The following is a 14,114-nucleotide window of genomic DNA, read 5'->3' on the forward strand; positions in this document are numbered from 1 at the left end:
ACACGACGCATCGCTCACACAATACTTCATTCTTATTGGCCAGACGGCCCGTCATTCACGACGTTGACAAGGCAGTTGACGTAATCATTTCAGTAAATCAAGGCATTCAGCCATACCTAAGCCTGCTAGAGGAACGGTCCAATGACACCAGCAGCAGCCTAACTAAATATATCAGAAACGCAAGCATCTTGCGCGGCGCTGGAGAATGAGACGCAGCTATAATGGGTGTATATAACAAAAAATGAACTATTGGAAACTTAACCGTCAATCTTTTTTGATTTTTGCTGCTGGTTGTAGACGTCGTTGGAGAATTGGCATCGTGCGGGATTTCTATGCTGTTCTAGTCGTTTCTACTTGTGGATATATAGCAGTAAGTGCCGTCTTTTCCGAAATATGATTGTAATATTTGTACGTTTGAGTTTGAGCATACATCTCTCGAGTCGCGTTTGGGAATGCGAATGGATGTTTACCGAAATGTTTTGATTGTTTTTGCAGCTGACCTTAACCTTAATTGTGGTATTATACACTTAATGTTATTATTTTTATTGATAATTGAAAATAAATGTTAAAAATGACAAAACCATTTGAGGACTATGCAAAGAAAATCGCCGAGTTCATAGAAAGACGTCCGAATTAGTGATGGGAAGTTCGGCACATTTCCACGAATCGGTTCTTTTGAACAGCACCGGCTCAGACCGATTCAGTGGTTTGTGAACTCGATTTACTTTCGTACTGTCATCTCAGTCGTCATTCTCGGCTGATTACGGATTAAATTAAATAAAAACCATTCTGGGTTGACTCAGTCAGTGCGTGATTTTTGACTCCAGAATCGCTCGGACCGATTGTACTCGTGACAGAGTCGTTCATACCGGTTGGAGAACCGGTTCCCAGTACAGAAGCGATTCAAAAGAACGATTTGTTCTCAAATCGGACATCGTTTCGTGAGATCAATAAAGGAGGCGACATCATAAGATTACACTGTAACACTTGAGATGGTGCTTTTTATATTAATTAAACGTTTTGATTAGTTTTATCTCTGTAGCAGACCATTATGACCGTACAGCTATGGCAACGCCGGATATGTTGTCAATATCTAGTCTCCTTTATTAAACACTGAAACAGATAAACGTTTTGTTGTTTTAGTGTCATTAGCTTCTATAAAAATAGATGGAAGAGTAAGTGTTCTTTTTCCTTCCTGAAGTAGGCATACTTATGCTTTCTCCGGCAGATTGAATTTCATGGGCGTATGCCTTTAATTCAGTGAATGACTACAAGGGCAAGGATTAAAACATCATTTTTTTTGGTGTCATGTTATTGAATAGCGGACTGTTCATTGTTCTGTCATACTCAAGAGACTTGAACTTCAAAAATAATTGCTGCATTGTCAGATTCGTTGTAATCCACAGCCGGTCGATAAAACCAATGCTTAATAACAGATGTCACGCCCATAAGTGATACATACATTTCAACAGGAACAGACAGGCGTAATGTGTCAATGCATGCGTTTTGATATGACATGACGGTCGGGTGTCATTTAGTCAGATGTGTTTACTAGTGTAGTGAGCGTGTGAATAGGCCCAGCCCTGCTGCTGCTGCAGGCGAACGGCAGCCATGTTTATGAGTCCGTGAGGGAACCATCTAATATTCCTGATAATCTGTAACTGTGTGTTGGATATTTACCTGCATATTATGCTATTGCTCTTGACCACCGGACATTTCATATGGTAAATGGGCTGTTGACATATAACAGACAAGCTCATGGACATTTTTATATTAAATATTAAGATTGGTTAAATATTTACATATAGGGAAAGTGTATATCTTGGTCCTGTGACAACATTTCTTTCTTTGACTTTTTAATCACATTTTTTCACTTTTACTAGTTAAACATTCCGTTATACCACTTTAAATGGTCCTTTGATGGAAATATTTTTTATAGTATGGATATTCTATATTGTACATGATTTTGCTAAAAAACATTTTGCTGAAACTGCTTGAAATGTCATGTCACCTGCCCAAATATATTAACTGTACTGATGTTACTGATTAATTATTTTTATTATGTAATCATCATTCCTACAATCATGGAAAACTAAAAAAATATTTGGAATTTGTATAGCCTGGTTATTGAACCTTTAGACAAAATATAAAAGAATATCTAAATTTTTTTTTTGCATATGTTTGTTTTCTGTTCTGTAACATATTTGATACATCAGGCTTATATAGTGAGAACATGGAGCTCTAGTCATGGAGGAAAAAAGCACATAAATTTAATTCAGTGGACCAAACTGAGCAAATGATGCAGTTTGTTGCAGATGGTATTTATAAAGCCCAAAAGTAAGATGAAATTCTGATATCTTGCTGTGTAAATAAATGAGAGTTCTATGACAGTATAACAGACCACTTACAAACAAATTGCATATAAATATCAATTGTCACTCTATATCTCCAAATAATAGTAAGATGACATTTAAATGTTTAGTTTTATGTTTAAACCTCTAGTTTTTATTGTGGGGGCAAAACATATAATGCAATGCAATACAATGATAATTGAGAGATGTACACCTAAACGTCCCTCAAAAGCCTGTTCATCTTGAAAAATTAATATTTAAAAGTTATGCTTAAGTTTATTTCATAATTTTTAACAAAGATTTTGCAGGAGAAAGATGTGTACCACAACCTAAAGGTGGGCATTTTTGTAGAGTTTTATTATTATAACTGATACTTGCTAAAAAAAAAAGTATGTACTATCAATCAGAGGGCAGAGGGCATGTAGAAAATTTTGGCAACTGGTTTTGATCATGTTGATAATTTAGAGGCCTCAGACATTCATGTATCGATTATGATGTAGTAGCCATGGAATATCATTGGTAAAAAGCTGTGGGAACCCTGTGTCATCTTTTTCTTTTATGTTTATTTTTGGCATGCTGTAATTTAAGAAAATCTTCTCAAATGCCACATAACCTCTAGCGTCATTGCATAAATGATGTTATGGTGCATTCAGATCTCTTTGGAGGTCTAGTTTACGCAATGGAATCTGATGAGATGTTTCTGGGTAACTTCTGTCAAATGTGTTCTTGTACCTTTAGCCTAATATTTGGGGCACTGGAATAGAAACACATTCTGTTTCTTTTTGTAGGAGAACATTCTGTGGGATTGAATCACAACAGCTTCAACCATGTCTGGCGCCTCCGTGAAAGTGGCTGTCAGAGTGCGGCCCTTCAACTCAAGAGAGACCAGCAAAGAATCAAAATGCATTATACAGATGCAAGGGAACTCCACCAGTAAGTATATACTTGTCTCTATGGCTCTCATACTTGGTTTGTTTTGTAAGCTTCTCATATTTGGTCACGTATCTCCAGACAAGGTGGCTCTAGTTTATTTTATGCTTTTGGCTTTAGGGTATGAGATGTTCAGAGTGAGATATTGATGATTTATTGGAAATCTGCAACATGAGTGACCAAAAAGGAAGAATAGAACTGGAATTGATGTTCTGTTTGAAACAAGAAGGAAAGAAGAGTCTCTCTGTGTGAAACCCCTTCCTTTAGAAACGTGCGAGAGAATTTCTGCCTGAGGGAATTTAGTGTGTTGAGGTGCTGAGTTTGAAGATACCGAGTGTCTTCAGCTTAGGTCTGTTGTTCATCAGTTCTACATTAGTTCAGTGGTAGAGGAAGAGAGAGGCAGTGTAAGGAAATGAGTTGATGTTATCGGTTTTGGGTGTTATCGTTATTGCTGCCTAATGAAGAAGAACGTGTGACCACACATCAAGAATTCATGGAAACTTTGAGTCAAATTTTTGAACTTGAAGAGTTTTACACACCATTATCATGATGTTATTTGACACTTTGTTGGAAATAAACATGAAAAAATCAGTTCACTTGCACTGTGAGTGTAACTCTGTGTAGTGTATCAGATGTTTTTTGGGCAGCATATGGGTTGGTAATGTCCATTTGCAAGCGGTGAGCAATGTTCCCTCTAATTTTGTTTTTCTTGCTGAGCAAAACTTTTGTCTGTTGGATGGACATTTCGGCCACCTGAGCAAAAACATTCTATACCAGACCTGTACAGCGCACACAAAAAAAGTGTGTAACTTTTAACTGTAATGTACTATTTATATTTGATTTGACCCTTGATGTAACTAAATGATGCACATTTTAGGATACCTGAGAAAACATTTTTTTACAGTGCTGTGTTACCAAGAAATTCTGTTAAAAATCATTAAAAAAAAAAAAATCTAACACAGAAGAGTTCAATTCTTTATAATAATAATATAATATGTAAAAATTAAGCAGATATTGCTCATGAATTCCCTTTTTGAGGTCAATTATTTATTAGGTTTATAATATAATATAATTATAATATAATATAAAAACAAACTGAAGCATTTAAACTGAGATCTGTAAGCTATATTTTTTCAAAAAACATGAACATGTGAATTCTTATATAGTTATCTAAACATCCCCATGTAGTAGATTTTGCTCACTACTACACCTGTGTGTGACTGTAAATGTCTCGGAGATTTGTTACTGTTCTGTGCCCATCAGCCGCTATTTCTACCACTTAAACAAGCCACTCTTCTTTAAAGGGGTCCTATTCAGAGCATGTGAGCGGAGCGGAGTTGTAATATTTCCTTAAGAGCGCAGAGCGCCTTTCTGAAGATTCCGCTCCGCTCGCTCAACCCAGAATGCCCTTTGGTGATTTGCTTGTTCGAGATCGAGAATCTGTAGAGATCGAGAATAGTAGAGCAGTTATGGAGTTCAGATATTGTTGCAACGAAGTTGCAAGCCTTATACATAAATGTAAAGTAAAAATCTAAGTTAAGAATGAGCAGGGATAAGAAACTGAGGGGGAGTGCGGGGAGACTGTTAAAGTTAGTAAAGATTCATATTGGAATCTGAAGCGGCACATTGCCAGAGAGCACGAGGATGTGCTACGCAAAAATGGTGCAGCAAAAGGTGAGCTAGTTACATACCATAATAAATGAATAAACAGGTAGGCTAAGGTTATATTCGGTTGTACGGAGCCACGATCATGACATGCAGACAAATTCACGGCCACGAATTTAGAATAGGCTAGTTCCCTTTTATGCTAGGACGACATTATGGCCACGAATTAAGAATTAATTTTTTCGTTTAGTCTAAATTATGGCCACGAATTAAGTATTCGTTCTCTTGTTTAGGCTTAGCTGCCTCGAATTCATTCGTTCGTTCCCTAGTTTTAGTAGGCCTAAATCGTGGAACGAATTATTATATTTCGGAATTACTTATTAAAATCATTATTGCTTAAAATTAAAAAAAAATAATAAATTAATAAAAAAAGTAATAAAACCTGCTGACGTTGTAGAAACGAATTGTTAATTCGAATTATATTCGGAGCTCCGTAGTTATTAAATAATCTCAGTTAAACTGTCGACCTAAGCTAACACGCAGCTGTATATAGGCCTAAATACAGAACTACAGAGTACAGAAGATATTAGCCTACACCACATAGGCCTATTAAAATATTATTTAAAAAAAAAAAAAAAACTGCCCCGAACCAATAGGTAGACCTACAGAATGTAGGCTATATATTGGCAACAGTAATTTATAATCTAATATAATGCACGCAAATTTGTTCTTTACAGAACGGAGCGGGATCTGAGCGGGAAAGAGAAGGCAACGAGTGTTATCACTATGTCGGAGACACAATAGCTTTCCCAAGGCAGACGAACTTAGAGTGTTTACAATCATCCGGGTTTAAATTGCGCTCAAATTGATTTGATTTTGACGCAATATTTACACTGAAGCTCGCAGGTGGTTATAGTAAGGGGCGTGACATTTCCCGACCAGGCACAGAGTGCTGCCAATCACAACAGACACTGGCCCTGTAACCAATTACAGCACATTTCGTATTTCAGAAGGCGAGCCTTCATTTGATACAGGAACTATTCGAGTCGTTCATGCCAGACTGGGGAGAGAGGTGTTGTAATAATGTAAAATATGTGAAAAATAATGTGTTTTTCGAACAACCTAGTATGAGAGCCTGTTCTAGTACACCCCCAAAACAAAATCAAGACTTTGTCATTGCGCTTGCGTTGGCTCTCGTGTTGAGCTATTTCGTTCGCTACCATTAAAGTATTCATTTGGCACACATCATTCTTTCTATGAAACCTGTAAACTGCATTCACCGGTTCTGACTCTATAGCGCCACCAACTCTATAGCGGTTTTCCTGAGCATTGCACTTATTTCGCATTTACTAGAAACCAAATCAAATGGCTTTCTCTACTCATTTCTGCATCTGTCCTGTGTGCGGCAGAATTTCTTCTGCGTGGTCACGGCGTAAGAAGTGCTCAGCTGCGCACACGCGCAGCTTAGAGGGAACATTGTGCTCATTGAAATGTGATTCACCGAGCCGTTCTGAACAAGGTAACTAGTCGGTTGAGCACAGAAATGGTGGTGTGCTAATTCTTAAGATGCATTAGGAAAGAATGTGGACCTATGTAACCTTTTAAATTGGACTGACAGCATGTCAATGATAAGCTTCACGTCTAGGGGTTTTAAATCTAAGGAAAGATGTAAATAAATTTTTTTAAGATGTTTAAATGTAAAAGTACATTTGGTTTTTAATGTAACTTTAAACCTGTATTGGTTTTAACTAGAGCAGGGTATCAATGCACATTTCCCAATTCTTATATTTCACAAGCTTTTATTTCTGTTCTGATTTTGAACATACTCTGCTGTTCAGTTAAGGCGTCAGTTAAGTACACGGTGCGATTTTTGCTGTCGTACGAGCTCGCAGGCGATTTTTTTCTCTCGGGAGAAAATCGCAGATGCTCGCATGGTCGCGGCTCGTACTGTGTGAGAAGAATTACGGGCCGATCCGAGACGGTAAAATCGTAGTAAATTCGTGTCGTGTGTGACTGCCTCGTGTTATCCTTTTCGGATAAACTCAATCGTGACATGTGCCAGAGCTCACGACGTTCTGAGCTTCAGAATCGCACCGTGTACGCCCGCCTTTAGACTGCACTTCTTGCCTTGTGTGTTTATTTTTATTAATTTAAATGAACTGGTTCATAAGAGTTATTTGATTGCCACTGTACAGTAAACATTGGTATTTTGAAGAATGAATTAAAATCATAATAAATTGAAGATTGTGATTAATTGGAAAATCAATATTTTACCCAGTTGTAACTTTCTGACTTTACAAATCTCATGAATGATGATGCATTGGACATTCCTTTCTAATCTTATTTTGCCGAAAGGTTTAATAGTCTGGTGTGTTGACATGTTTTACTTGGATTTCGGGACAGTCAGAAACCATTTCAGAAACGCTGCTAGGTTCCAGAGCATTAACACATTCATCTTTTAATAGGGTCCGTAGGGCTTACTTACAAGGTCACCTGAGAGAAAAGCCAGAGCATACAGGGAGTTTCACAGGAAGTAGAGCTCAGACTGCAGTCACACAGCCCTCTAGCACACATGCGCAGACTGCGTACTGAAACCAGAGCGTGAGGTTGGCATATGGCCCACCCCCTTCATTAGGACACAACTGCAGATGGTATGCTGGGAATGTTGTCTTATTACAGTGCTGAGCCGTCAAGGATGCTCGTGATAAATACACACAGCGTTCAAAAGCAGAATGACCTTAATGTTTGCTCTCAGAAGGGTTTCTTTGCTCTGGGACGTGGTAACCAAGGTGATGGCCACCGCTTAGACTGCATGTTTAAGATGAATGTTTGTCTGGCCTGTTTGTTTTTCTTGTACCATGATGTGTTTCTATTCAAGATGCTCTCTCCATTCAGGCTGAAGCAGATATAAATAAAGTACATTTGAATGTGTATGTATAAACAATATTATAATACATTATACATGATAAAAAAACAACATTATTATTTGACCATATTTACTTTCTTAATACACATCGTGGTTATATTTTAAACAATTAATTCGTATTCTTCTTTGCAGTCATAAATTGTTTTGCCCTGAATTGAAACAAATTATTTGAATTTTCTTGTTGAATATTGAATATTTTCTTGTTGCATATAAAATGGGTTGTGAATGCGCTTTCATATTGACTTTGAAGTTGCTGAGGTCACTAATGATATTAGATAATATTAATCACTAGTCAGTAATCACTAATTAGGCATGGTTTTAACAAACCTACATTTGGCTTAGTTCCATTTAAATGGTACTTGCCCACTGTACCTCATGAATAAAATCAGATTTATTTTAGTTCTGAATGCAATCAGAAAATGTAACTTCACATTATGGAAGTATGACGTTTAATGTATTCTTTTGTATATATTTGATATATGAAGAGACTGAATATAGAGAGCCATTTCACATCACTTTATGTGCTGTAAAATGACTGTTTCTAGAAAAATATGTGGATGTTTGCTTGAGTGGAGTGAAGTTGAATACTGTCATTCATTTCTGTTGTTTTTAAGAGAAGAGATATAAAGCATTGGGTCGTATGGAGATTAAACCTGTAAAACCATTTCGCTCTCTCAGATCTCTCTTGAGAGATTTCACAGAGCGAGTCTTTGCCTCTTGCCTCATCCACAATGCACTGAATCTATTGCTATTGTGACCTTTTCTTTTATGAAGGAAAACTATTGAGGGAATGGAAACTCCTCTCTCTCTTTCCGTCTTCAGCAGTGGTGTCGTGAGCAAATATCAGCGAGGATTATTGAGTGGGGAGAATTTGAAACCTCTCTGATGGACCGATTCATTAAAGGGATAAGATACCCAAAAATGAAAATTCTGTCATTTACTCACCCTCATGTTGTTCCAAAACTGTAATTTCTTCTGTCGAACACAGAAGGTATTTGAAGAAATGTCTCAGTGTTTTTTTTTTTGTTTTTTTTTTCAATGTTGTTTGGTTCCCAATGTTCCTTAAAGGTCCCATGGCATGAAAATGTCACTTTATGAGGTTTTTTAACATTAATTCTTTTGTGTTCCACAGAAGAAAGTCATACAGGTGTGGATCGATATGAAGCTGAGTAAATGATTTTTCATTTTTCGGCTATAACAGAATCTGTTTCAGTGTACCATGCTTGTCCAGTGTGCATATTTTCCCTTTAAAGGTGCAGTCACATTTACCATTGCTTAGTGAATTTTTATTGGCAAAATCAACAACATCAAGTCATTTCAATAGGAATCCACACAATTGGGAATTTGAGTGTGAAAGATCTCCCCATGCAGACTTTGTAACTGGTTCAAATTGGTTGATTCACCCTGTTGACCAACAGAAAACTCGTAGGTTTGAAAGTGACTTTGTGAGCTGTGCTTCATGTGTCACTACACCTTTTTACATGCAAGATTGCACCGAAATGTGACCGCAGCTTACCAGTGGTTTTAAGTTTGGCTCTTCTAGTCATTTATAGGTCTATAGTAGGGGTGCTCCGATCAGGATTTTTGAGGCCGATCACCGAAAGCAGTATCTGGCGATACCGATCACTGATACCGATCTTTTTAAAGCCTTCTTTTTATAATTTAGAACTATTTATATTGATACTCCATGTTCATATTTACTGCAAACAATGCGCTGTTACTTTAATACAGCGCTTGCAGTGCAGCAATAGACTATAGAGATCGGAAACGATCTCTGCTCTGCTGCAGACGCACCTCTCCTGGAACGCACTGCCGGACACCAACTGTGTGGATGCTTTATTAATCCGTTAACATGAGCGTGGAAAAAATACACACCACATACGCACTGCAAACGGAGTAATGTGAACCTGCCATTATGTGTGTGCGCTGCGAGTGCAGAATGGTTAAACACTGGCAAGAATTAAAAAGTAATGCAACTTATAAACTTTAGTGACGATGTGACACTGCCTCGATTGTGCAAGTGACAATTCCTGTGTCAACTGTGCAGCTTACTTATAGACAGACGCGATGTGTGGTGATTTGAAGCCATTTGCGTATTTTGAGAGAGAAAGAGAGAGCGCACGCGCGCGGTGATTCACTCATGCTGTTTGTGAAATTACGTCTCACACAAGGTTTTCAAATTACTTTATAAGTTATGTAATGAAGAAATATGAAGGTGAGTACCTCACCTTCAGCATTATAATTATTTCACGTGCGCCGGACAGAGACTGAGACGGTGCCGCTACATGTTGTGCCAAACCTCTCACGGCAGGCGCGTCATCAGCTTAAGATCGTTTTTTTGAGATCGGCCTTTTTAGAGACCGCCGATCAGTCATCCCAACGTGATTATCGGCCGATAGTGATCGGTAGCCAATCAATCGGAGCACCCCTAGTCTATAGTGTTTTACTGTTTTGAGTTAGAAGTCTGTACAGTTTTGAAAAATAGACATTATTAAATCATGCAATATAAAACATTTTGGGGTTGAATTTGCACCAAAATTAACGCCATTGTGATATTGTTAGTGTGATATAAAATAATATATGATTAGTTCATACAACCCACTCCTTATCATCAGTATTAGATTTTGACAAGTAACATCTCACATCATTTGACAGAGCAGCTCAACCATCTTGTTGAAGAGAGGTGTGCTCATGCTTTTTAAAGCTTGGGATTTCCCCGGCTGATGATAAAATGAGCAAATAAATCCGATAGACCAGCACTGAAATTGGGCCTAAGCTAAATCTAGACACTAGAATATCATAGAGGCTGGAGGATGGGATCATTTGACCAATAAGTAACTGACCATAATGCTCTAGCAACCACATAGAAGACCTTAGCAACAGTTCTAACTGCATATGGAATTGCAGTTAGTATGTAAAATGGTCTCCCTGTAGCCAATGCTACTCTGACCTCTTATTTTAGACTGTTTCAGCTCTGCTGTGCATGTAGATGGTGTCATCCTGACACCAGACCCTTGGGGACCGACTGCGCAGACACATTGAGGGGAAGAGTTGGAAGAGCTTTGCACACTGAAATTGAGAGACAGAAGAGCCTTTTATTGATTGATTGATTGAGAGAGAGAGAGGTGATTGGAATTCATAGATTGCTATGGTTCTTGTGACGCTGGGAAGGTCATCTTGCTATTGGGCTTTAAGTGCAGACAGAAACGATTGACCTGATTACAGATGTAATCCTGTGAGCGTGCCTCAGGTCACCACACTCCTCTCTTAATCCCAGTGACCCTTGCAGGTGCATGGGCTTCCACTCAAAATGTCACTTCTCACCATGCATATTATATATATATAGCTACACCCGTCACTCAATTCGGTAGATGGATTTCTCAGTATGAAGAAATTTAGTGATTCTAATGAAATTTTCAATTCAAGATGATCTACTTTAATTTTATTTGAAGATGTTGTCAAAATATTAATTGATAGTCTTTCCAGACATTTCAGATTTCTACTGCCATTTTTTTTTACTCTCATTTTTTTTTTACTGTTGTCTTTGCATGTATCAGAAACCTTGGTTCGTGAACTTGATTTATGTTTGATTGTACTATTTGGATTTATATAATCGAAGTATGGTGCTGCTAATGATTGTGGAATTATGTAAGGTAGGCCTGTCGCAATTGATATTTCCAGTCTGTTGTAATAGTGTGTTATGCAAACTCTCCAAATGTACTTGGAAATGTGAAGAACTTGCAAAGTGTCATAGCCACATGAATGTATAAAAAGGCTTCAACATGCATTGTGAATGTATAGCATTTGAGTTTCTTTTTTTATATTGGCATAATGTAAAATATTGTTAGCCATTACAAGTCAGACCTTTTTAAAATGAAAGTGAAAGTAAAAGATGGAAATGTATTTTTGCAGGATATTCTAATATTCATACTACTACTACTACTTACTACTACTACTACTAACAATAATAATAAATATTATTATTTGGTCTCTATAATTCTATGTTATTATTATTATATAGATCTGCTGGAGTGTAGTTGTAAATATTTTATTAATATTTAAAATATTTTATTCATGCTAATCCTTTTTGTCAGCTGTCATGTCATGATCGTGACTGCTCTAATTTAAGTTTTTATATATATTTTTTTTTTGTAATGATTAAGTAGTTTCATCCAGGAATGTGGCTTCAGGTTTTCTTCTCTTTGTACTTGGCAGTTCTGCTTTTTCTGTATTGTCTCATTTCTGCCTTTCTTGTCAGCTGTTTCCCATTTAGCTTCCGTTTTCTGTACCGCTCTCACTGTGTGAAGCTTGCAAGAGAGAAAGGGTTAGATGTAGAACAGCTGTTGCAAACCATCACCAGTACACCTCAATCTTTTACCAGCCGTCAAGTAGCTGGCTGATGTCTTGTTACATCTGTCTCCTTTATCACTCACCGTCTGTAATTAACACCGGCAGTATCTCAAAACATAGTGAGGTGTCTTGTTGTCTGCTTCTTATCAGGGCTGCTGTCTGTATACAAAGAATTAAATTAAATCTGAAACAAAAACGGGAAAAAACCCTGACAAATTGCTTTTGACATGAAAGACAAGACAGCTAATGCTCATAAGTTGCTTCTAATGTTAGCATGTAGCTAAGCTAATGCAAAATGTTTTCTACTGATGTACTGTGATCTGATTTAGTAATATTTGTCCCACCACATCTTCATTAGGGGTTCTGAGAAGCAAATGTTTGTGATTTACTGCAGGCCAAAAGTAAAACCTCACTAATAGCATAAGTTGGGTCTCTCTGACCGGCTGTAGAAACTAACAGGCTCATAAACACTTCAAGACCACAGCAGCATGTGGATATATGAAATGTGAGTGACGAGAGACTGAAGTCGCTTCACATTCATAACCGTCATCACAGATTTGTTGGTTCTCCTGAACTCTTGTATTTCTAAAGTACATTGTCTTATAGGGCTGCAACAAACTTTGACAACAAATTATTGTCATTATTTCACCGATTAATCGTTAGACTTTGACTGATTATTCAGCTTTTGCAATTAGTTGAAATACTGAGTTATACATATTCTAATAAATAAAACAAGGTAATCACTTCAGCTTTTGAAAATGTCAAACAATTATATTACTATTATAGAATAACAGTTATAATTATTTTTACAATACAAATAAATGTATTTGGCACACAAAATGAGATGGAAAAACAGTGAGACATTCTCATTCACCAATTTCACCATTCAATTAACTGTATGAAAAAGTTACTGACTGACACATTCTGCCTAACATCTCATATAGATATGGAACAAAATAAAGGTAAATGATAAGACGTTTTATTTTAGGAAAACTCTTTTATTCACAATGTTATCACTTTCTTTCTTTATTATTATTATTATTATTTTGTTTGTTTTATTGATGTTTTTTGCATTCACTGTAAAAGATTTCACATAGCTAACTCCGTACTGGAGAGCTGAAAATCAGTTTGTAATTGTAACCGAAAGCGACACTGACACTGTTTTTTACATTTAATACTGTAAAGCTGCTTGCTTTAAAGCAATCTTGTTGTATAAACATATCCACATCGCTATGATCAGATGCTTTCTTAACCGCTGTTTTCTCACTGCTGTCGTAGTTGTTGTGTGTTAATTTTGTTATTTAGAGGACAGCGCTCAGCATATATTTACATATTCATCTAAACCCCGCTCTCAGCAGCGCTGTCTGTCTTCTATTGGATTGCAGCCAGTAGGGCTACATTACCGTCTTGCGCTACAGCACCCCACCCCATTATTGCAGGCCTAACATTAGGTCATATGAGATGAAACGACTATTCGACCATAAAAAAAAAATAAATAAATAAAAAATAAAAATATATATATATATATACTATATTTCCTTCCCAGCGGAGGTCCGGACAATATTATATATATATATATATATATATATATATATATATATTATTATTTTTTTTTTTATCCTTTCAGCCCTATTGTCTTGCAAATGATTTCTAAAGAGTGACATTGGCATGTTACTATTCTACTGCTGCAGTACTTTTCTAAGCATAAAAATATGCAGCACAAACTGTTTTATATCTGTTGTTTCAGTGAATGAAGCGTAATTTATTTATAACAATTTCCCTTCCCTGTGAATTCTGGGATTGTCTTTACCATGAAGGATACATGTGATGCTCCTGATTTTGAAAAAGTGTTGGGAGCTATGAGGACCTAAAATGCTAATTTTAAACAGAGGTGCATTAGTATCTATGGTATTTTAGCAGAAAATGTTTTTTTTTTTTTTTTTTTTTTTTTT

General features: G+C 36.8%; 1 protein-coding gene across 1 annotated transcript in view; it reads left to right on the top strand.

Annotated features, from left to right (window-relative positions):
- Nucleotides 1–116: 116 nt before the first annotated feature.
- The window catches only part of LOC107695777 (kinesin-like protein KIF1B), an 84,145-nt gene continuing 70,147 nt past the window's right edge, over nucleotides 117–14,114 (top strand). Inside the window, exons 1-2 of the mRNA XM_016495818.1 lie at nucleotides 117–370; nucleotides 3,140–3,284. Of these exons, the coding sequence (XP_016351304.1) occupies nucleotides 3,179–3,284 (106 nt within the window). The 5' untranslated portion in view covers nucleotides 117–370; nucleotides 3,140–3,178. The remainder of the gene's footprint in view (nucleotides 371–3,139; nucleotides 3,285–14,114) is intronic.

This window comes from Sinocyclocheilus anshuiensis, unplaced genomic scaffold (assembly GCF_001515605.1).
Source record: "Sinocyclocheilus anshuiensis isolate Anshui unplaced genomic scaffold, SAMN03320099.WGS_v1.1 scaffold234, whole genome shotgun sequence".
Classification (NCBI taxonomy): Eukaryota; Metazoa; Chordata; class Actinopteri; order Cypriniformes; family Cyprinidae; genus Sinocyclocheilus; species Sinocyclocheilus anshuiensis.